General features: G+C 43.6%; 3 protein-coding genes across 8 annotated transcripts in view; 1 reads left to right on the top strand and 2 right to left on the bottom strand.

Moving 5' to 3' along the window:
* The window catches only part of RHOT1 (ras homolog family member T1), a 55796-nt gene extending 53707 nt beyond the window's left edge, over positions 1-2089 (bottom strand). Inside the window, exon 1 of one of the 4 annotated variants that reach the window (XM_082212483.1) lies at positions 1785-2089. In XM_082212483.1, the coding sequence (XP_082068609.1) occupies positions 1785-1821 (37 nt within the window). In that variant the 5' untranslated portion in view covers positions 1822-2089. The remainder of the gene's footprint in view (positions 1-1784) is intronic. The other 3 variants (XM_082212485.1, XM_082212484.1, XM_082212486.1) reach the window with 3 other exon arrangements.
* A 2915-nt stretch (positions 2090-5004) lies between these two features.
* On the bottom strand, positions 5005-17526 carry RNF135 (ring finger protein 135). 2 transcript variants are annotated; one of them, XR_014216744.1, is made up of 8 exons: positions 16893-17526; positions 16190-16279; positions 15098-15304; positions 13935-14097; positions 11993-12085; positions 10755-10856; positions 8461-9076; positions 5005-5131 (listed from the first exon to the last, which is right to left on the bottom strand). XR_014216744.1 is itself a non-coding variant. In XM_082212591.1 (7 exons), exons 1-7 carry the CDS (start codon positions 17256-17258, stop codon positions 8547-8549), a joined length of 1551 nt encoding a protein of 516 aa, XP_082068717.1. In that variant the 5' UTR covers positions 17259-17526; the 3' UTR covers positions 6840-8546. The 2 variants fall into 2 exon arrangements, 1 of the variants encoding a protein (XP_082068717.1); XM_082212591.1 differs by lacking the exon at positions 5005-5131 and having other exon boundaries at positions 6840-9076.
* Positions 17527-17924: 398 nt separating this feature from the next.
* Positions 17925-24196, top strand: TEFM (transcription elongation factor, mitochondrial). Of its 2 annotated transcripts, XM_082212750.1 has the most exons (5): positions 18009-18040; positions 19639-19728; positions 19810-20273; positions 21648-21797; positions 23594-24196. In XM_082212750.1, the coding sequence occupies exons 2-5, from the start codon at positions 19719-19721 to the stop codon at positions 24029-24031; spliced, it is 1062 nt and encodes a 353-aa protein (XP_082068876.1). In that variant the 5' UTR covers positions 18009-18040; positions 19639-19718; the 3' UTR covers positions 24032-24196. The 2 variants fall into 2 exon arrangements, with proteins under 2 accessions (XP_082068875.1, XP_082068876.1); XM_082212749.1 differs by lacking the exon at positions 19639-19728 and having other exon boundaries at positions 17925-18040.
* The last annotated feature ends 456 nt before the right edge of the window (positions 24197-24652 follow it).

The raw sequence follows: 24652 nt of genomic DNA, 5'->3' as shown, positions 1-24652 counted from the left end.
ACAAATTAGCACAAAAAGCAACAAATTAAAATAGCACACTAGTCAGGAAACCCTTGCATTAAGGGAAAGTTGCATTAGGTAGTAGCTGTTTGGCCTACAGACTGGGTAGGCAGCCCGTTTATCTTATACAGCTTCACAAGAATACATTCTTTGCAGATAACGTAATTTTTACCACAGGGAAACACGACTTTATTTGCATACGTTTGTGGAACTGCTTTAAAAGTAAATCAATCACAAATTTTCAAGACAGCTGTTAAGCAGAAGGGATACTCATAACAGATTGTCACTTTCAAACAAACTTTATAACCATCTGCATTTTGATTCAGCATGAGTCAGTAATGTGTCAGGTAGAAATCACAGACTGAGCTAAGGCTAAGTTTAAATAACGAATGAAAGACTATCTATAGCAATATTTCCCAGTGTGAGACAGCTGACCTATTAGAGAGGAAACTTGAGGAATATTGTGAAGAATTACTGCTGTCAGACTTCCTCACAAGGAGACACTACTGACTGAAGATGTTTGGTCTGACAGCAAGAATTTGAAGACAGAAGAAGCGCTGGAATACACAAATAAATACAATGCCCCACCACACCAAAGTAAAAATTGAAACACTAGTCTCCCCCTGCCCCAGTGGGTAGCACAGATTGTAAAAGGGTTACTTCACTTCCCAACCACTTAGGAACATAGGAAGCTGTCCTGTACAGATTCTAGCCATTGGTCCAGCTAGGTCAGGAGCAGGAAGGTGGGTGAGGGGATGTTGCTGAACTACAACTCTCATCAGCCCTAGCAACAATGGCAAATGGCAAGGGATGATGGGAGTTGTAGTTCAGCAATATCTGGAGGGCTAAAGGCTCTCAACACCTGGTCTACATCACGCAGGGGCTTCTCCCAGCCGTACCAGAAGACACTGGGAGTTGAACCTGCAGTCTTCTGTGTGCAAAGCAGCTGTGCTAAGGCCCTGGAAATTCCAAAAAGAGTGAACCACCCCAAAAAAGTTAGAAAATCATTCCCTAACTTCCTGCTCTGAAAAGCAACTGTTTTATTTACCTCTCCTTCCAGGATTTATGTTAGGGGGGCAGGACACCCACCTGTCATCCTCCTCTGTCTGGCTTTGTCTAGCACATTCGGAATGAAATGTCTCAACAGCAGTTGTTTTAAAATTTCTTCCGACCCCAAGCACTCAGAAAAACCCGCCAACATCTTTCTACGATTCCTACTTTTGGTTAAGTATTTTATTCACTTATTTACTTGATTTAGCGGGGCGCCAGCTATGCCCATGTTCCTTATGTGCCACCCACTTTTTGCCCTGTTCCTCAGCCATCATTCCCACCCCCCACTGCCCATTTGACCAGCCTCTCCTCATCCTGTCCCTGCCCGAGTCCTGCAAAACTTTCTTTTTCTGCATCTCCAGCCTCCCCCCTTCGTGTTCTTTCCAATCCACCTCCCGTCCTCTTTTAGGTATTCCCACACACCCCAAACACACACACACACACACACACACACACACATCCCTGTTTGTCCCAGGCGCCTGTTTTCCTGGACTCCCTTTTATGTGAGCCCAGGTAAGCCTTTCCCTTGCCCAGACAGACAGAAAATCTTCCATAAAAACAATTTTTGGAAAAATAAAAAAGCCACGTGCGCCCCAAACACCCCCCTCCTTCGCCCCCTCCCCCCCGGCATCCCCCTCCCCGTTTATCTGGCCATGAGGGGGGGGAGCGGCCGTTGACCTGCGCCCCTCCCCCCTCCCCTCACAGCCTTGACCTTCCCTCTCCCCTCAACTCACGTTCTCCCACCAGCAGGATCCTCACGTCCTTCTTCATCGCCCCGCTGCTCTCTCTCCCTCCCGCCGGGCCCTCGCAAGCCGGGGGCCCCGCTCACATGAGGGCGAAGGGAGGGAAAGGGAAAGGCGGAGAGCCCCGCGGCCTGCTGAAACCTCCCGCCCTCTCTCGCCTCAGCCAGCAACCGGCTCCTCGTTGACTCCGCCGCCCCGCTCGCAACCTCCCCCCCCCTCCGCGGCCCATAGAGATGGGGAGGGGCGGCGGTGGCCGGGCTAGAGTGACAGGGCGGAGGGGAGGAAAAGGGGGCCGAGCTTCCGGTGGCCGCCATTGGAGGCCGCCGCAATGCCTCGGCCGAGGGCGCGCCGCCGCTCTAGCCAATGCCGAGCTCTATGGTGAAAGGCCTTGTGCAGTATGTTGCCGTCGGGCGCCTTCAAGTCTATGAGCCTAGAGCGGCGGTACCCCGCTTCATTTTCGCGAAGGGAGTGGAAATGAATTCAGCGCGGGAAGCTGCGCCTAAAGGGTTACGGGCGCGAGGGGATTAGAGGGGCGCTTCCGGTTGTCAGTTGAACGAGCGAGGTAACCCGTGCGAAGAAATAGGAAGGGGCGCCATTGAGATTTGGATGTGCAACGGCTCCCTAACCTGCAATATTCTTCTTACAGAGAAACACAAAGGCTGAATTAAGAGGGTCACTCACACACAACTTCCTCCAGTTTTCCAATGCTTTTTTTCTAAAAATGTTTAGGGGTATTCTCATTTTGACTCAAGAAAATCACCATTTTACATTTCAAATTGGGGAAAATAAATATAGTAAATGGACAAAAGTACAAAGAGTCGCAAAATGTTTAGGGGTATGCGTACCCCTGCGTCCACCCAGAAAAAAGCACTGCAGTTTTCTATCCATTCATTCCCTGTGTGCTGTTAGCTTGGAAGTGTGCTGTCTCATAGAATCACAAAACTGTAAAATTCGAAAGGGACCACGAGGGTCATCTAGTCCAACCCCCTGCAATGCAAGAATCTTTTCGGCCAACGTCAGGCTAGAACCCACAACCCTGGGAGAGACAGACGACATGAAATACAGGACAAAACTGTCAATACAGGATGTAGCATTTTACGTTGAAATAAGGGACAACTCTGTACTGTATTATACAGGACAGGTGGCAGCCCTACTTCTGACCAACGTTGGGGCTTGAACCCACAACCCAGAGATAAGAGTCTCATGCTCTACCTAATGGGCTGTGCTTCAGCCCTGTTGTGTTCAATATGATGCACTTTGGTTGTTTCCCAATGCACTCTCCACAACAGTTATGGCCAAACTTGGCCCTCCAGCTGTTTTGGGACTACAATTCCCATCATCCCTGACCACTGGTCCTGTTAGCTAGGGATGATGGGAGTTGTAGTCCCAAAACAGCTGGAGGGCCAAGTTTGGCCATCACTGCTTCACAATAAGTATTTGTATGGTTGTTTTAAGAGATACAGCACGGAGCAAAGCTGGTGGGGTGCCGTCATCCAAACAGAAATGGTTTATAGAAACAGCACAAGGGAAAGTCTTGTGTGCTAAAAAATAAAGCCATTTTATTAGGGAATTTTAGAAAGTTATTTTGGATGCCTCGTGTTTCACAATTTTAATTGTAAAATTCTACAAAACAGCCAGCGAACACAAAAAAGCAGAATGATATGTAAAAAAACTGCAAACATTAATATTCCTTCATTTATTCTTGACCCACATTCTAGACTTTATCATCTCTACAAAGTGTGTCTGAACCCTGCAAAGTTCTTACTATCCTCCTGCATATGTAAACGATAAAAAAGTGAACATAAGATTGCAAAGGAGGTCAGTCTCAAGAATTTTGTTAAATTGGCTTTATGTTTATCATTTGTAGAGCTACGACTCTTGGAATTATAAAGTAAAAAGCAGCATCAAAAGATATATTCTAAAAACCTCCAAGAGGTCAAACAAAGTTGCTTTGGCATTTCGCTTTTCTGGATAAATCTCAGGACTTTTAGAAGACACCTGAAGGCAGCCCTGTATAGGGACGTTTTTAATGTTTGACATTTTATCGTGCTTTTAATATACTGTTGGGAGCCACCCATAGTGGTTGGCTGGTGCAACCCAGTCAAATGGATGGCTAATAATAATAATAATAATAATAATAAAGCAGTCTTTTCCAACCTCATGCCCTCCAGATAGATAGATAGATAGATAATACTTTATTTGGCTATAAGCCCACCAGGTAAAACCAATCAGTAAATAAAATAGCATTTTACATTCTAAAATATCAACTAAAATATTTCAACACATAATCTCCTTCACATTACATGCAGTCTCTAGATGTACCATATTGTGGCCTTGAATATAAAGATGATGGATAGAGTTTACTAGATTTTAATAGTCATGCAGCATTCCATGAAGTCTTTTATATGAAAGAACAGAATTCAGGAATCTTGCAACCTGTAATGTTCTATAAGAGTCAGTGTCCTGGAATAGATAGGCTAGATGTAATTCAGGTGGTTTAGCAACAGTTTCCAAAATGATTGAACTCAGAATCCTTGATCGGGGAACAATATATAAAGGACAATTAAACAAGATATGATGAAGGGATTCTATTGATTTGTTGTCACATGCGCATAAAACAGAGGTTTTACCGTTAGAAAATCTATTGTTCAGCACATTTGAGGGGAACACATTAAATCTGGCTCTAACAAAAGCGAATCTATGCGACGCAACCAATAAGGTAGACAGATATCGAGGTATCTGGGACATAAATGTAATGCCCTGGTTTATCGGGGAACATGTACCACCACCTGTAGTAAGATTTTGTTGCAAGTCAACCTCCTCCAATCTTTGTTTAATAACCTTTTTTTGCTGTAATTAGATCCAAGTTTAGTATATCGGAAGGAGAGATTCCATAAGTCAACAGTTTGGAATGGATTTTTGTTGCCCATGGGCTGGTGAATTCATCTCTCCAAAGGCACTGAATAAGATGGTAATTGGGCAATTTATGCCAAAGAGACAGCCAGTAATTAAAGGCATGTCTCCACATCAGGATCTCTAAGGAGGGGGTCTTGAGTTCTAAACGAATAGCAGAGTTGCTTACACAGGAGGGTAGTTTCAAAAGGCGTCTGAGAATTTTTTTTTTGCAATGTCACCAGAGGCATGAGGTTTACAAAAGCGCCCCATAGAGGGACCGCATAGGCCATAGTTGCAACCACTTTTGCAAATGCCCTCCAGATGTTTTGGACTACAACTCCCATCAGCACCATATGGAGGGCAATAAGTTGGTGTAGTTTGCCTTAGGCACTGACCATTAGACCCCTAATTCCTTGTGCTATTTGATCAGCTCCCTAGCATAACTTTTGTGCAGACCAGAGGTGAGGAACCTGTGGCCCTCCGAAGATTGTTGGGTGACAATTCCCACCATCCCTGACCGTATGGCATGCTGGCCGGGGCTGCTGGGAGTTGGAGGAGAACCAGTAGTGTAGGTAGCCTGGGGGGGGGGCAGTCCACACTGGTTGGGGGGGAGGGCGTTGGGCATCATGGGTGTCTATAGGGTGGCACGAAAGTCTTTTGTGTGGCATGGTGACCGCCATGCCTTGGGGGCTTGCGGTTCCTTGGTTTTTTGAGCGCTGCAGGGTGGTGGAGTTCAATAACTTTAGCCCCTCCCAGAAGAGAATAAGAAGAAGAGTTTGGATTTGATATCCCGCTTTATCACTACCCGAAGGAGTCTCAAAGCGGCTAACAATCTTCTTTCCCTTCCTCCCCCACAACAAACACTCTGTGAGGTGAGTGGGGCTGAGAGACTTCAGAGAAGTGTGACTGGCCCAAGGTCACCCAGCAGCTGCATGTGGAGGAGCGGAGACGCGAACCCGGTTCCCCAGATTACGAGTCCACCGCTCTTAACCACTACACCACACTGGCTCTTTCAGGCGCCAGCGGGGGTTGCTACACAGCTGAGAACGTCCGGAGGGCCACAAGTTAACGGACTATGCAGAACTGGACAAACTAACTGGGAAAATTAGATATCAACGAGATCACAAGTTCATAGAGGACTGGGAAAAATTTTCGGAGTATTTGAAGAGTGTATGTGATGAGCAAACAACGCTAGTGGGTTTTAAAGAAGCTTTGTGAAAGAATAAGGAATATTGCAAGAATGTAATTATGTTTATAAAGGTATCTTAAAAGGCGATACTAAATTTGGGGAATGCATAGACAAAAATTTAAACACGGATGATTGTCAGAGAAGCTGAGGGAAGTCCAAAAGATGAAATATGTTATTGGGGAAATTGTTTGATTGGCGATATTTGTGGAAAATTTAATAAAAAATTATTCCCCCCCCCCCCAAAAAAAAAGAGAACGTCTGCGAATGTGGAGGCCCTGGAAGTTTATGGAATACAGGAATTTAAAATAAAGAAATTCAATTGGGGCCTCCACATTGACTTTGACTCTGACTTTGACTATGATTTGAAAGATCCATGCCTTGTGGAAATTCTTCAGCAGATGCGTGTAAGAGACTATGGATGGACTGTGATAGATCTCTTTCGAGATTTGAGGACCGACATAAAGGATTACAAACAAGACCGGCGGAGAGGGACTGTGAGAGATGGGAGAGCCTCGGACGTGAGGAACCCAGGCTAAGAACTGATATTTTGGACATATATTGGGAAGGGACGCAAATCGGGGATGGGAGGGAGGGAAAGATGTAATTTTAACAACACCCAGGATAATGGAAATTAATTAATATGATCAATATGAAAGATAAAATGGGAAATCGTTGGAAGAAAACTGAGATCCTGCTTAGAACAATCGTATACTTTTATAAAAGGACTATTATCGAGCTGGTTAAGGTTTTTGAGAAATAACAATTTGCCGATCTAAATTTGGGAATTGGGATGCAAGGGAGGGGGTGGGGGGAAGTCAGAGACCAGGGTTATGAAAACAAGTTTTTTCTTTTCTGAAACTTTATATCTTTTCTTTGTTTTTGTGTATTTTTTGTCTGTTTGTTTTACTTGTATGTTTGTCTTTAAAAAATGTGAAAACCCAATAAAAATCTTTATAAAAAAACAAAACAAAAAAAGAGAACGTCTGGAGGGCCACATGTGCCCCTAAAAAAGGTAAAGGTAAAGGACCCCTGACAGTTAAGTCGAGTCGCAGACGACTCTGGGGTTGCAGCAGCTTGTCTCACTTTATAGGCCTAGGGAGCCGGTGTTTGTCCACAGACAGTTTTTCCAGGTCATGTGGCCAGCATGACTAAGCCGCTTCTGGCGCAATGGAACACCGAAACCCGAACAGTGCACAGAAACACCGTTTACCTTACCACTGGAGAGGTACCTATTTATTTACTTGCACTTTGATGTGCTTTCGAACTGCTAGGTTGGCAGGAGCAGGGACCAAGCAATGGGAGCTCACCCCGTCCTGGGGACTACGAACCGCCAACCTGATCGGCAAGCTCAAGAGGCTCAATGGTTTAGACCACACCGCCACCTGTGTCCGCACCCCTGGTGTAAATAAAGGCTCCTCTCTAACTGGGGAAGGAAATAGAGCACAGTAGTTATGATCATTTTGGATTCCTGGCCCCTGTGGAAAGGAGACCTTTGTAGCACGTGACCTGAAACAATGGAAGCTGATTCACATACAAATAAACACTTGCCTTCTTCCTAAGCAACAGTTGGTCTGCAGCTGGTATTTTCTGCTGCAACTGTATCAGTCACTGGATTACAAACTGGCTCCTAGCATCATAAAGTTTTTTTGTTTTTTTTAAGGGGGGAAACGAGTGAACAAACCTTTTTCATGCTGAACTAATTTGTTACATTTGAACAGAAGAGAGAAGACAAACTTCTGACTTCTGTTCAGTAAATTGGTGAACTTCCAGTGCGGGGTTGTGGTTTCTGTTATCGGCTACTGGAAATTGAAGATTTATGTAGCTATAAACACTGGTCAAGCATCCGAACATGTTCTAAAGTGCAAAATATGGCTTTAAAAGAGACATCCAATATTTTTCTGCCTGCCTTATTTAGCATGAATGATAAATCTGCTTTGCCAGATATGAAACTGCTGCTAGGAACAAAACTAAGATAGGCAATTTAGTACTACTTGAAAAGCACTCATGCGCTGGGCTGGGCATTCTGTTCAAAGAGCATGCGATAACATTCCAAACCTGAAGCTCTTTCTACAGCCATAATTCTGTAGCCTCCATCCAGTGACAATGTGCAGTACAGTGGTACCTTGTTTCCCAAACAGCTTAGTTGATGAACAAATTGGCTCCTGAATGCCACAAACCTGGAAGTGTTCCAGTTTGTGAACATTTTTCGGAAGCCAAACATCCGTTTCGGCTGTCGGAATTGTTTCTGGGCCAATTAGCCAATCAGAAGCTGCGCCTTGGTTTGTGAACGTTTTGGAAGTTGACTTCCAGAATGGATTGAGTTTGAGAACCAAGTTTCCATTGTATTGGCACACTAGAGTCAAACTGGCTTAGTAAGTAAATTAATTTCCTCTCAGCAGGGAAGGGGGGAGCAATTCACACATCAAAAATGGAAGCATGCTAACTAAACTACAATTCTCAGGAATCTCCAGGGCAAATCAGCATAAAGACGGTATGTATTTATAGTTCTGGTATAAGGTAATAAAAGGTAAAGGACCCCTGGATGATTAAGTCCAGTCAAAGGCAGCTATGGGGTTGCAGCACTCATCTTGCTTTCAGGCTGAGGGAGCAGGCATTAGTCCACAGAAGCTTTCCGGTCATGTGGCCAGTATGACTAAACCGCTTTCTGGTTAATTCCTTTTGATATCGTTTATAGTTAAGAAGCCACCTATATCTGTACCATAGATCCAAAAAGCCGGGTAGACAGGGTTTACCACATGGATTTCAAACTGATGTAAAGGGGTTACCTTATCAGTGAGAGAATAAAAAGATAAGCGATTGCTTGGAATTTCCAGGAGAACGCCAACCTGCAGAGGTTTCTCTTCACTAATTGGAGTTTCTTGATTTCTGTGCCATGCTGAGAGCCGTTTCCTTGACCATTCTATGCACCAGGATACCTCACTTCTCCCTAGCTTGTCACTCCTACCAATGTCCTCACTGGCGACACCAATAGCCCATCCTCTGCTGTTTCTGGTGCTAACTTCCCAGTAGTGACACCCTTCAGAGAAACTCTGGGAGCCCAACACCTGGCTGATACGGAATCTCTTCGGACAATATTCATAGTCAGATTCCCAAGAGGTCACAGAGACTGTCCTTTTATTTTCTGTGAGTTGAAGCATGTTGCTGACCCTCTTGGGATCAAAAGTCACATTGGATGCCCCTATAATAAGCAAAATCATTTAAATTAAACAAGATCAACGTACTGGATCAAGAGAATTTCTGCAACAGGCAAGGACCGCCTCTTTCCATATGAATCTACCCAGACCCTGAGAATATCTTTTGAGGCCCTTCTTCATGTGCCTCCTTCACAAGAGGTCAGGATGGTGGCAATAGGAGAACGGGGCCTTCTCTGCAGTGGCTCCCTGTTTGTGGAAAGCTCTCCCCAGGGAAGTTCGCCTGGCGCCTTCATTATACACCTTTAGGTGCCAGCCAAAAACATTCCTTTTTAACCAAGCATTTGGCTGATCTGATTTACATCCTATGCCCTTTTGAAATGTGTTTTTTTGTAGGGGGGGGCTATTGGGTTGTTGTTTTTATATTTATATTTTATATGTTTTTATATTCTGTGGTTTTATATCTTGATTTTATTCTGTGAACCGGCCTGAGACCCCTGGATATAGGGTGGTATATAAATTCAATTAATCAATCAATGCTCATTTTGTATCATGGCTATTTAATTAAAAATCCCAAAGTGATGTTAAGATTGTGTAAATTTAAAATGGTTTATGAGTAGAATATATTAGGTTTAATGGGGGATGAGAACTTGTGGAACCAACTTAGAGAAAGGGGAATACAATCGGGAGGGGAAGGAGGAAGTCCCAGAAAGAAGGTTATGAAAAGAAGGGTCTAAATTAGTTTCTCTTTTTCTTTCTTTTCTTTATCTTTCTTATTTTCCTACTCTGTTATTATTGGAAATTTTAATAAATATGATTATAAAAAAAAAAAAAAATCCCAAAGTACATTGGTGGGGGTGGGGCGAGTACTGTATATGATAAATATTTCTCTGTGGCTAGGAAATCATTTAGAACCAGATCCTATCTCACACAATCTGGAGAAGTTTACAAAACATCTTGCAGCTCAATAAAACTAAATGTACCAATGAACAGGCTTTCTGAAAGCTGTCAGTTAACAAAGCTTAAGAGATGCCATGCTGTATTTTCAAAACATAGGATTGAAAGAAAGCAAGTTCATGATTTCAGTGTGAAGGTTTGACTCTTAAAACAGACAAACAAACAGTATGACTCTTCAGGGCCAGATTTGGTTTGATGAAGCCCTAAGCTACTGAAGGTAATGGGGCCCTTTATATGTCCAGCTGTCCTTTGTCAATAACAAATTGTCACTGTTTTTTTGGGTTGAATATATGCTATATGGTAATTTATGGACCTAATAGGTATCTAAAGCCATTTGCACATAACAAAATGTGTATTTTATCAAAGTTATTGTTGAACTGAAATACAATTAAGAAGAAGTATATTAATAGAGAAATACAATTAAGAAGAAGTATATTAATAGTGAAATTATTAAGCTCTAATTGTATGTAGGTTTTATTTTATTTGTTTTTTATCTTATATTTTGGAAATGTACATCCAGTTGTTTTTTTCCTTTAATTTTTTGGGGTGCCCCCAAGAGAGTGGGGCCCTAAGCTATAGCCTGTTTAGCTTATACGTAAATCCGACACTGCTTTAACTGCTTTAAGCTGCTTTAACTGCTTTAAGCTGACAGAATTCAGCAGTAGGACAATCAATCTAGGTCTTGAAATACCAAAACAAGGGTTCATTGAATGCCATGTCCACACTTCCTAACACCACTATCTTGTATATACAGTGACTTATACTTACACTGAGAAAACTGACTTGAAATTGCTGGCATTGGACTATCTCTGGCCGATAACGTTGCTGAAGAAGAGGAGCTGGTTCCCTGAAGAGAATCTTGATGGAGTGCTAATAAAGAAAGTCCCCTTGTTAGCAAGTAAGGTAAAGGTAAAGGGACCCCTGACCATTAGGTCCAGTCGTGACCGACTCTGGGGTTGCGGCGCTCATCTATCTTTATTGGCCGAGGGAGCCGGCGTACAGCTTCCAGGTCATGTGGCCAGCATGACTAAGCCGCTTCTGGAGAAACCAGAGCAGCGTACGAAAACGCCGTTTACCTTCCCGTCAGAGTGGTATCTGTTTATCTACTTGCACTTTGATGTGCTTCCGAACTGCTAGGCTGGCAGGAGCAGGGACCAAGCAATGGGAGCTCACCCCGTCGCGGGGATTTGAACCGCCGACCTTCTGATCGGCAAGTCCTAGGCTCTGTGGTTTAACCTACAGCACCACCCGCGTCCCTTTGTTTGCAAGAGGTCCTTAACCAACAACAGAGGGATGCTGTCATGTGATAGCTGCAGACCATACAGGTGGCCCTAAAAACTCCTCCCTGGGATTATACATTTACAGTCGTACCTTGGAAGTTGAATGGAATCCGTTCCGGAAGTCCATTCGACTTCCAAAACGTTTGGAAACCAAAGTGTGGCTTCTGATTGGCTGCAGGAAGCTCCTGCAGCCAATCAGAAGCCGTGGAAGCCCCAGCTTCAAAAAATAGTTCACAAACCGGAACCGTCACTTCTGGGTTTGAAGTTCGGGAGCCAAAACTTAGCAGTTTGAAAACCAAGGTACACCTGTATTTATTTTCTTTTCTTACATTTCCATTCAATCTTTCTTCTGCGATGCAACCAAAGGTAGTATCCATGTGTTTTCCATGTGGTCACCCATCCGGGAACTAACCAGACCTACACCTGCTTAGCTTCACCAACCTCATGTGCTCTGAGACCACGCAGTGTGGGACTATACAGAGAAGTTACTTGATTTCTTACGGTGCTCAACATTTAAAGCACTGTTTTTCTTGAAAAGATCCAGGGGCCCATTGAACATTAACTAGAGGGAGCTGTGGCTTTCAACTCAGAAAAAAACTTCTGCCACAACTTGAAGCATGAGGCTGCAGTCCCATGAACCTCTGTGCAGCTGCTCAAAGTTGTAAAATCACTCAAGCGCATGAGAGCAACAGAGAAGGAATAAGATTCAGTTAGTTAACTACTCACAAGAACTGCTGGTGGAGGCAATTTCATCCTCTGCCACGTCGGTTTGGATATCATTAGAGTCACAAGTCATGTTACTTGTTCCTGGAGAAAATTCTGAGGCAAAAAAAAAAAAAAAGGCACGCTCAGTTAAATTATTGAAACGCGAAGCCTGTGTTGACAGCACATGTCAAATTGTTCCTCCTTTGCAGACTATGGTTTCAATTCAGATCTGGATTAGATTAGAATCTGGGGTCTTTAAACTCATATTCAAAGTAAAAACTTCTGTATATGTGAGGGACTTATTTGGACAACAATCTACATCTTGGAACAGAGTCTCTGAGTGGACCTCATGGCAACAACATGAAGCCTAATTTTTAAACTCTTGTCTTTTTATTGCCCCTGCCCACTTTTGTGCACCATCTTCTCTGATGAAGAGCTCTCAAAAACTCACAAAATGTGATACTTTAGTGGATCCAAATAAAGGTATTGCACAACTGTGGATTTTGGAGTATCATTAAACATCTTTGTAATTACTCATATTGGCCTAAAATTATCAAATATTGTGCACACGTCCACATCTTTGGGGTGAGGGTAGGGAAATATAAGCACTAGAGCTGACAATCAACAAAGGAACTTGTCGATTTAGGAATTAGCCAATTTAAATAAATGTGCCTATTATCAAAACCTCAACAGAGATTTCCTTCTGGGATACTGCAGGAAACACAACGCAAACACATTGCTAATAATAGCAGCTATCACTCACAGTTTAAAAAAAGAAAGGCTATCCTTAATATTTCCTCCGTAAAATTCCCCATTTCACCAGAACTGAAACAGCAGTCTCAACAGAATAAACCTCTCATCAAGCGGTCCTGTCTGTATGACTAACAGGGTCCAGTACTCATAGTGTTGGCAGAACAGGAAAAAGAATAGGGTGTCTGTCGAGTGAAGAAAGCACCTTGAATTTGTTTGCATATGTGTGGATATCTTAATATATTAATCCAAAATCAAGTTCACTGCACTAATACAAATTGTCACAGCTGTAAAGATTAAGAAAACTGGGATGTGGGTGGCGCTGTGGGTTAAACTACAGAGCCTAGGACTTGCCGATCAGGTCGGCGGTTTGAATTCCCGCGACGGGGTGAGCTCCCCTTGCTCGGTCCCTGCTCCTGCCAACCTAGCAGTTCGAAAGCACGTCAAAGTGCAAGTAGAAAAATAGGTACCACTCCAGCGGGAGTGCATTGCTCTGGTTCACCAGAAGTGGCTTAGTCATGCTGGCCACATGACCCGGAAGCTCCCTTGGCCAATAAAGCGAGATGAGCGCCGCAACCCCAGAGTCGGTCACAACTGGACCTAATGGTCAGGGGTCCCGTTACATTTTTTAAGATCTGATTTTAAAAAAAATACCTATACAGTGGACACTCAGATTGCGAACATGATCCGGGCGGGATGCACGTTCGCAACTCGCAGCGTTTGCAACCCACAGCGGCACATCTGCGCATGCGTGGGTTGCGATTCAGCGCTTCTGCGCATGTGTAAAACGTGATTTAGTGCTTCTGTGCATGCTCGACCACCAAAACCTGGAAGTAACCTGTTCCAGTATTTCTGGCTTTCAGCAGTCCATAACCCGAAAAAACGCAACCTGAAGTGTCTGTAACGCAAGGTATGACTGTAGTGGGAAATTCCAGAGATTCAGAGTGCTCTGTGGTGGGGCAAATCATCTATTAAGCCCTCCTCACTAACTTCCCAGGGGCATTTGGCTGCTATCATTGTCAGACACAATGCCAGACATGGTCTGATCCAGCCAAGACAGTACTACCTGAATGTTTCTGGCTGTCAGCACTACACTGGTGTAAGTATGCAGACTCCTATTTACTTCTTCAGCATCTTACAGGACTCGGCTTGGTAATGATCAAACACATTTCAGACTTCCTTTAGCTAGTGGAAAATTTCAAACTCCACTCACCATGAGGCTGCTGCCTGGGGCATTTTTCCAGCACTGCCCTATCCAGCTGCCTTCTGAACTCTTCCACTGCATATATGATGCCAGAAATCTTTTGAACACCAAGAACAACTTCGGTCACTCTGATAGGCTCACCAATGGAAACTTCTTGTTCCGATGAGGTATTCTAATAATTGGGGGGGGGGGTCGGGTCACAACAACAAGCAACATTTCCAGCAAGGATTTCTGACAACTCTTAAGTTAGAAAAGTATAGATTCAGAGCGGTGGACTGAAAACTTCCAATAGAAAAAAAATATCTGGAATACATCTGTATATAAATCTATCCAGGGCAGTGTAAAACCTTCCAAAGAATGCTGATAATATTAATAGAAAGTTTAAAAAAGTATTTTAATTCAGGGGCTAGTATGAATGAATGGTGTTTCTAAAATCTTCCAGTTCTGTCACATATATTTGTTATTCCTTTTGCCCTAAAATCTTAATCCTGGAGCTCCTGGAAAACAAATTTTTATTTGTTTGTTTATATGCCACTTTTTTAAATCACAAAGGATTTCTGCTGTAGTCTATGGATGAATGCAGTAAATGCTATTCTATATTCTATTCACATAAGAACTCAAGGCTTGCTACAATATTTTTAAAAATCATGAAATGCATGACTAAAATCAGCAGGCAAAATGTTAAAATCAGCCTATCTGATAAACCTGGCATAACAAAAATGTTTTTACAAGTACTGTGCCTGACAGGTTCCATTTGAAAGAAGTTGCATATGGTCCTTAAGATACAGCCAATATAAACTGAGCCCATTCAAATGTGATTCTCAAGTTTCTGCGTAACTCATAAACACATCTGGGCAGGGAGATGAGGACTGAGAAAAAGGAAATTTAAATGCTGCTTTAGGGATTTATGTTCAGAAGTGCTACAACAAAAACAAAAGGGGAAGTTTTCTCTAGGTTCAGGGATTCCGAGAGTTGGTCCAAATTTACATATCATATCTTTAGAATTGGAGAGTAAGTTTAGGCATTGTTTTTGTATTGCACTGGAAAAGCCACAATGACATGCATCTCGATCCTATACTTGTTTTCCCAGAAAACAAATCCAATTTGTTCAATCGATCTTATATCCAAGTAAGCGTGCACCGTTAATCTCATTCCTCCCCCACCGCTTTTACCTTAATCACTTCCTCAGAGTTACTTTGCAGTTCCAAAAGCCTGTCAATTCTTGCTGTGAGTTGCTCATTCATTAAGTCTATGCTTTGTTGAGCGGCAGCACATTCTTCGTCAATAACATTCAGCACCTTTTCCTCTTGATCATTAATATACTTCTTCATAAAACTGAAGCCTTCTCTAATGGAACTTTTGATCCGAGATACAGAATCCTAAAACCAAGGGAAGAGAAGCTGATTTAGGAGGACACATAAGCTCAGAGCTTCCTAAGAGGTGTGACACAACTCTTCAAATGCTTTTGGGATAGTTCCGCTCCCCCTCTATCCCACAGACAGGAATTCTCAACCCCTACATGGGCTTCTGCCTCTTTAAAACTATGGGATTTTGTATAAGAAGGGACATATCAATATCTGGCTTATGATCTACAGACTAGGATAGCACGATTCGAAGTACAACTTTACAACTTGACTCAATTGAATTAATAAATGGCCTCTTGTGGTATGTGGAATATTGGGGCGAATGGATGTACAGTGGCACCTCGGTTTTCAAACGTCTCAGAAGTCGAACGTTTTGTTTTTCGAACGCCGAAAACCCAGAAGTACGTGCTTCGGTTTTCAAATACTTTTCAGAAGTTGAACATGCTACGTGACTTCCGTATTGACTTTTCCATAAGTAAATGTTTCCCTAAGTAAATGCTTTGGTTTTCTAACGTTTCAGAACTCGAACAGTCTTCCAGAACAGATTACGTTTGAAAACCAAGGTACCGCTGTAATAACCAAATTGGATAGCTCAGTCGGTGGAGCATGTGGCTCTTAATCTCAGGGCCCCAAGTTGGGTGAAAGATTCCTACATTGCTGGGGGTGTGTGTGTGGACTAGATACATGACTCTTGTGGTCCCTCCCAACTCTTCAGTTCTATGTTACTAGAACATGCCATCCCCCTGAAATCTTATGAATTATGAGGAAGGGGCATGGCAGACCTCAACTGAACACTCTCTGACCAAATAAACAACAACCCTGAAAGGCTTCTACATGTTCCAGAAGAGGAGAGGGTAGAAAGAAGCCAAACATATCATCGCAACTCATTCAGGTACCAACCTTCATTTCAGCGCTGTCCTTCATGCACTTGTCGATTGCTTCAAACGCCACTTCTATTTGTTCGCAGACTTCACTTATTTTCACCACTTCCTGGAGGATGCAAAACCACAAGCCACATATAAACCTAGATCTTGAAAACAATACCTCACAGACCGCCTTTCCCATATGAATTCGGGTGCTTCCCCAGCAAGAGGTGCAAAATGTGGCAACAAAGGAATGGGCAAAGTATCTGCTCTGCAGGGTTAGAAAACCACAAACATATTTTTGGGGGGTAGGGTCAAGGGGAGGAGGGGGTTTTCCACTTTCCCAAGGAAGCACTTAGCACTACTTTGAATACAAGCCATTATCAAATTTTCTTTGCTATACAGCGGGAGATATTTTCCTTCAGTCCCGTTGAAATGTAACACTTAGTCCTCCTGCCATTAAGGAATCAAACACCCCTGTTTGAAGTTCTAGAACCAGTTCATATGAGCATGTACACCTCCTAATCTTTTAGTGCTTTATCAAAACTCAATATTTGACCAGTCCCAGCCTAATATGTGTACTACCCACAGACAAGAATTGCCTTTGGTATTTGATCTTTGCCTGTGGCATTTGATAGTTGCTTATCCTTTCCCACATGCAATCTAATTGTCCTTAGATTTTGCAGTCACCCAGCCACAAATGCATGTGTCAACAGCGTCCTAATCAAGCCGGTACATACCTTGAGCTGGTATGGGAAAACTCCAGCTGACAACTTCAGATCCTGGGATCCACTGGCTGCTTGGTGCTCTCTCCAGGAGGGTCCCCACAATTCCTGGTGGTTTTTCTTCATCTGCTGGTAAGTTTCCACTATGTTCGCAAGTGATCTATGGTCTACCAAATTATTTTGACGGAGCTCCCCCCTGCACCTGGGGCACAATGCCTTGGGCCCCATCTTTTTGCAGTGCTCAGAGATGCACTCCTTGCAGAAGCTGTGGGAGCATTTTATAATCAGTACTGGCTTGTTAAAAAAATCCAGGCAAAGGCAGCAAGTCAATTCGTCCTGCAAATTCTTAGCAAGATCAACAGCCTCCGCGGCGGTAGCCATGGCTGAAGGGAGGCAGAGCTCTAAGGGACTTTCAGTTTCTTTTACAGTATTAGGATAGAAAAGATTCTGTACTTGGAAGGAAAAGAGAGTAGTTTGCGCTTCCGCTCCTCTTCTCTATCGCAGGGCTTGTTGCTGTTTTTAGATGGGGGCGGGCGAAGAGCTGTGAATTTGTGGCTTTCAACAGCCTCTCCGCCGTGTAAAATGCAGTCCCGGTTGCCGGGCAGGCCTGAACGTGCGAATGCAAGAGTGCAGAGTCAGGAGCAGCTGAGGTACGTCGCCCCCACTAGCCTCCCCCTACCCAGTTGCGTGGGGAAGGGCCGCGGGCTGTGTGTGGTCTCCATCCTCACGTTAGAGCGGACCTGAGTATAAGAACCCTTTGCGATTCTCGGCCTCCGATCGTGGGAAGGGACGCGCTCCCGTGTAGAAAACAGCTGCGGGTCACACGCGAAGCAGTTCTCCCATCTTCATTTATGGGTGAAAACAAGGAGCAGCCCTCCCACCTCCACCCTCGGCAAAAGACAACGGGTGGGGGCGTCCAGAAGCGCGGGTTCACACGAGCAGCGGCGGCGGCCGAGGGAAACACGCGTGTTAACTTTCTTAGAGCAGCGGGAGGGAGCCGGAACTATGCACACTGGCTTCGGTTGCCGTGTGGGGACGGACGGACTCCTTTTGAGGGCGTGCCAATGGAACGGAGGCGGAGAAGGGGGAAGGAGAAGCGTGTTGCACCGAGCCGAAGCGGGCGAGGATGGGCTGGAGAGGGCTTCCCGACCTTCTCCGGGCAGGTAGAGACGGCACTGGTGCTTTCGAGGGAAGGTTTCCTAACGGGGTGGAAATTGGAAGAGAAGCGGGTGGCCTCTCTGAGGCCTTCTTGCATCTCTGCCTCCCAAAGGCCTGCACAGCTGGTTGTTGCAGCAGCCCTGGCTCCAAGCTCCCTGGGTGAATGGTGCCTCTGGGCTGGCCAGGGGGTGCTTTCCAGGTCCCTGTGGGGCAGTGCGAGGAGGCGCCTCTCTTTGGGGCAGCTCAGAGACCAGGGGCAGCAGCTGCCCCAAGGAGAGGGGAGAAGAGAGGGGGCTGAGGGAACTCCCCACAAGGGAAGGCGTTTGAAAAGGGTGAGGGGCTGCCGGCTCTGTAGGCAAGGGGTGACCTAACTGGGCTCCTGAGCCCCACAGGGGTGCTGCAGAAAGAAGGTAGTTGCGTCAAGGGAGCCATGGACTCAAAAAGGTTGAAAAGCTCTACCTTGAAGCAAGACGCTGGGCTCTCTTGGGGCCCCCCCAAAAAATAAAAGGGAAAAAAGAAACTGGATGTACATTTCCAAAATATAATAACAAATAATAATAATAATAATAATAATAATAATAATAATAATAATAATAATAATAATAATAATTTATTTATACCCTGGCAAGATAAGTTCAACAATTACTTTGATAAAATACATACAGTAGTACCTCGGGTTAAGTATGTAATTCGTTCCGGAGGTCCGTTCTTAACCTGAAACTGTTCTTAACCTGAAGCACCACTTTAGCTAATGGGGCCTCCCGCTACCACCGGAGCACGATTTCTGTTCTCATCCTGAAGCAAAGTTCTTAACCCAAGGCACTATTTCTGGGTTAGTGGAGTCAGTAACCTGAAGCGTATGTAACCTGAGGTACCACTGTATTTTGTTATGTGCAAACGGCTTTAGATAACTATTAGGTCCATAAATGACCATATAGCTTATGTTCAACATAAAAAACAGTGACAATTTGTTGTTGACAAAGGACAGCTGGACATACAAAGGGCCCCATTACCTCAGTAGCTTAGGGCCTCATCAAACCTAAATCTGGCGCTGCCTAAGGGTCATCTAGTCCAACTGCCTGCAATGCAGAAATCTCAGCTAGATCACCCATGAAAGATGGCCATCCAGCTTGCTTAAAAAGCTCCATTAAAAGGGAGTTCTCCAACTCCCAAGGGAGTCTGTTGCACTGTCAAGCAGCTCTTACTGTCAGAAAGCTCTTCCTCATGTTTAGTCAGAATCTCCTTTCTTGTAACTTGAATCCATTGGTTCAGGTCTCCGGAGCAGAAGAAAACAAGCTTGCTCCATGTGACAGCCCTTTAAATATTTGAAGATGGCTATCATATCTCCTCTCAGTCTCCTCTTATCCAGATTAAACATACCCAACTAACTAACCTTGGATTCTTGAGAAAGAATACATAAAATATTCTTTTTTTGCCCATCACACAGATTCTTCTTCTATGGATGAAGGGCAGGATGTTTTATAAATAAAATAAATGTGTATTCAGAAGTCCTGTTCAATACACCTACTTGTGTCTTTTATTGCTGACTGGCACAGAAAAGTTTGGCTAAACTATTCCCTATTATTTGGCATAACAATTACAGGACATTGAGAATCTATTTACAAGTTTTGGAGAGGAACGTAGAGAAGATCCTGACAGTGAGGCCTTTTTGATAGATCTGTGATGAGAATTGGTGTTTACGATCCACTGAATTTTTCAACATATTACTCATGCTGTTGAAATGACTCAAACATGACAGGCGCTTTATTTTCAGGTAGAAGATGCTTTCTGCAGGTTCCATTTGGTTCATCTTCACTTCAACCTTTATATCTTCTGCTGTGTCACAAGAAGTCAACATATGTCACACACCTGAATTCTGCGTCAGCAGCTGAGAATTTTAAGGAGGCAAAACGTGCAATAGATGACTTGTATTCTACCGAGCAGAAATCTACTGTTTTGCAGCTACTAAATTCAGCATCCGAGAAAGAACTTAGTGCTGTAAAACTAATGCGAGGAAGGAAGTCCATGAACATAATAGAGTACAGGAACAAGCACGGGCCATTTCGGAATTTACAGTGTTTACTAGAAGTGCCTCTTTTTCAGTATAAAACAGCTGTTAAAGTCTGCAACTTTATTCTCAATCCCAATGCAAAAGAAGAAAGAAAAGAGAAAAAAATACAGAGTGTCACGTCTGCAATGAAATATATCAAACCTGATATAGAAAGAGAGCGGCTAGAGGTATCGTTTTCATTGGGTCCTATGAATATTGCCATTTCCCACATAGTAACATTAAGTCTTCAGTCATGCAACTTGGGAACAAGTCATTGAATCCAATTAAATCAAGCAGGGCTTACTTCTGAGTAAATATCAATGAAATTCAGCTGCGTGGCTTTTAATATTTTAGATGGTTAGGCAGAATTATGTGTAATGGTGGATTCAAAGACTTCCTCTGAAGGTACCAAAGGGCTTGAATTTTCTCAATGAGATTATTTTTTTAAAAAAACTTGTCTAGCAAACCGACTGCATTTTAAAGCTTACTTAATAGCAACTGTCTGGTTATTTTGTAGGGAGGGGGGCACTGCTGTTCAAGAAAAATGAGGCAGAAGTTCCCTCGGGTGGGCAGAACTTGGTGTACTGTTCTTTGGACAATGTACATTTTATAAGAAATGTCTTAAAACAAGCTCACCCACAGCCCAAGCATGGGGGTATCTGTGCAGCAAGGTGAAGGAACGTATCTGCACATACTGCCTATGAGAGTAGGTCATTAATGCAATTCAGCCATTTCTCATGGCAAGATTGTGCAGTCGGGCACTGCTTGTGGTGGTGCTTAGGGTTTATACAGTGCTTCATATTACAGTGGTACCTCTGGTTACGTACTTAATTCGTTCCGGAGGTCCCTTCTTAAGCTGAAACTGTTCTTAACCTGAAGCACCACTTTAGCTAATGGGGCCTTCCGCTGCCGCCACACCGCCGGAGCACAATTTCTGTTCTCATCCTGAAGCAAAGTTCTTAACCCGAGGTACTATTTCTGGGTAACCGGGTCTGTAACCTGAAGTGTATGTAACCTGAAGCGTATGTAACCCGAGGTACCACTGTAGTAGCTATTTGTTCTGTGAATAAGGATGCATAAGCCAACCACTCACTTCTGTACTCTGCCACGTGTTTAACCTGCATGTGTGAAGAATTGCCCCTTAGCGTTTACAACAGGGGTCACCAACCTAAGGCCCATGAACCACCCCCGAACCAAGCTGCCCACTCATGCGCTGTGCTAAACCAGCACAGGGCAGGGACTTGCTTCCGCAGTGCCGGAAATTGCGTCTGCGCAGATGCCAAAAATCTCGGGCGCGCGATCCGCCCCCCCAGAGGAATCTTTGCAGGACCGATCCGGCCCAGGCAAGATAAACCTTGAAGACCCCTGCTTTACAACCATCTTAGCGAGACTAATTGCCATTCTTCTTTTGTAAAACTCAAAGAGAGATGCATTTACAGTGTTATACCCTTCATTCTGGGGAGATTCTACAACCTGTAGCAAACAGATGGGGGAATTATGTATTAGAAAACATGTGGTTAATGCTGTAAGTACCAACAAATCTTTTCTATGCTCCCTTTTAGACTGCCAATAGCATTGTATCCATTGTTTTTGGCACTCGCAAAATTGCATGGGCTCATGTTAATAGACGCTTGGCCGTTCAGGATTGGCAGCAGCAGGAGTGCACTATGTTTATGAAAGGTGCTTATATGCCAGCCGTCTATCTTGAAGAGGTAAGCCACATTAAGTTTTGATTTTATGCAGTTTTTCTAACAGCATATTTCTTTTGGGAGCAGCATGGTTCTGTTAGCTACATATAGACCCAGTTTGCAGAAACCACGAAGCCAAATCATGGTCTGGTACAAGTGCGTGAGAGCTCCGCAGAAGGGATTGTGGCCACTTGCTCCTCCTCCAGTCCTGCTTTTGTGAACTAAGCCATTGATTGGATTAGTGCAGAGGTCACTCATCTGGCACCTGTGAAGGCTTCCAGTGGTACCCCAGACTCCTGAGATTTTAATATTTTTTTGAAGTAGGTCTCTAAGCCCTCCTAGAAAGTAAGTTATGGAGCAAAAAGTGCAGGTACCTTTAAAGCCTGTGAACTGAGTGTAGCTACCTTGTATATTTTTCCTGGTATGATAAATGGTCCCTGTTACTATTAGGTAGCAACAACATCTGTGTGCATGTGTGATCTCCATAATCAGAATCAGCAGGACTTCCCATGGTAAAAATAAGGTGGTTGGGTGTGGTTGTCTAATTTTGTGTTATGTCGTGCCCCCTCCATGGCACCCATTTTGTGACTGGTGCCCCCAGCACACTCCTTGCTCAATTGGAAATGCCTATTTACTCATGAAATATATTCTTCATCTAAGCTGATTCTAGCTCTAGTCATGTTGCATTTTTTTTAATGTGTAAAATTCCCCTCATTTAAAAAAAAAAGGATTTCAGAGAAATTCTTTCATATGTTGAACCAGCCTTACTTTGAAACCATTCAGGGATCCAGTAGGTTAAATAGAAAAATGTTAACTTGTTCTGCATCCTTGTAGAAACAAGCTTTAGCCACATCTCAAATTTCTTTGTATTTCATGCTGGCAGATGAATTTCTTAGAAGCCGTGACAGCTTAATCCTAAAACATGGTTTTACTCCCTGTTGAATCCATTCGTTTGAAAGAAAGTTAAGAGTCTCCCGTGGTACAAGGTTGTGCCACTAGTCTTAGTTTTTGGGCCAGTAGAGGAAAAGGCTGGTACAGTCATACCTCAGCTCCGGAACGCCTTGGGAGTCAAAAGTTCTGGCTCCCAAATGATCAAAAACTGGGAGTGTTCCAGTTTTCGAACATTCTTTTAGAAGCCGAATGTCCGACGGGGCTTCTGCCGCTTCCGATTGGCTGCAGGAGCTTCCTGCAGCCAATCAGAAGCTGCACTTTGGTTTCCAAACGTTTCGGAAGTCGAACAACTTCCAGAACGGATTCCATTCTACTTCCGAGGTACGACTGCACTTCCGTTGTAAAATGTTTTTTGCATGATGCTCTGTACAGGAAAGGGAGCCGCTTTTGAACACTAGGATTGATGCTACTGCAGTCCATGTGCTTGAGCTAGTGTCAGCTCCCAGGGGACAAGTTGTTCCTTGTTTTTAAATCCCATTGCTGGAACTACTGTGTCTGATCTTTTTGTTAATTATCAAAGTATAAGTGCTTATAGGAGTATGAACAAAAATAGCTCAATACATTTTGTGGGTTGAAGTCAAAAGGTCTAATTCCTCCCGCTTCCTTAATGGTGATACAATTTGAGTTTGCTGCCCTTTAAGGGATCCCCATAATCTACTGCTTGAGACAAGCCATCTCACCCTTCCTAATGATAATGTACAGAGCCAGCTAGCTGCAAGTCCCAAAACTTTCTAAAATGTACTTCATCCTACTGTATATAATTACTTGCTCTGGGTAACCAAAAAATAGTGTAAAACATATCTCATAGGACTGGAGATACTATGTTTATGGTGGATTGCTACTATTTATTCAGTGCTTGTTTATTTCAGATTTCTTCAGTAATATCCCGGCTTCCTGAAGCAGATTTTTATGTCTTGGAAAAAAGCGGACTTTCTGCTCTGAATGCAAATCTGTTTCCAGTAACATTACATCTTCGTACAGTGGAAGCCATGCTCTATGCGTTGTTACAAAAAACATTTTCGCAGGATGGCCAGTACAAAGTATTAAGTATGGCCCGAAGTGCTGTAGGAAAGCACTTTGAGTTGATGGTTGGGGACTCGCGAACTAGTGGAATAGACCTTGTGAAACAGTTTCTCTTAGAATCTGTTACGCATGCTGAGCCCCGTGTGAACTTTTCAAGAGAGCAGGTAGTAAATTATCGAAACGTCTTGTCATCAAACAAACAGTGGAGAGACGAAGAGCTGTGCGATTCCTTGCTGCAGGCAATAGCTTTTTATGAGCTACTGATACTGAACAATACGACTTAGTTCTTATCTTATTCAGTTTTGTTCTTTGCTGCCATGGATGATCTGTACAATAAGTTCCAACTGATTCACTGTATAGGGGGTGCTATACAGCACATGGAAGACTGTGATAGGAAAACAGCATTTAATTCCTGCTGACCTATTAAAATTATTAAACATGTAGAAACACTTTGTGTCAGGATTGTTGATAGTAACATGAGGTGTTTTTTACGTTAGGATTGGCTGAAAAAAAGTGGAAGAACATAAAACAGGATCATTTTAACCATGGTTAGTAACAGCATCACAGAATGAATTAAGTGACTGGTGCATAAGCCTGTGGTGCAGTGCCTAAAACTAGACATGGGGAACCTCTAAGCCCTCCAGCTGTTCATCAGTCACAGCCAACACAGCTAGTGATCAGGAATGATGGGAGTTGTCCTAAAACACATGCAGGGGAGCAGGTTCCCCATCTGTAACCTAAACCTAGTTCTTGTTATATTTACATGAGACTTGCATCAAAGCCAGCGTTGGCTAATGTGGCGTGTTCTAGACATTGTTGGACTCTCAACTCCGAGCATGTGCAATGGTCAGGCATGATGGGAGTTACATTGAGTAATATCCAGAGGGCACGCAATTAGCTAACCC

Source organism: Podarcis vaucheri, assembly GCF_965113315.1.
Source record: "Podarcis vaucheri genome assembly, chromosome: 2".
Classification (NCBI taxonomy): Eukaryota; Metazoa; Chordata; class Lepidosauria; order Squamata; family Lacertidae; genus Podarcis; species Podarcis vaucheri.
Note: the sequence above shows the minus strand (reverse complement) of the source record. Positions and strands in the feature narration are given on the sequence as shown.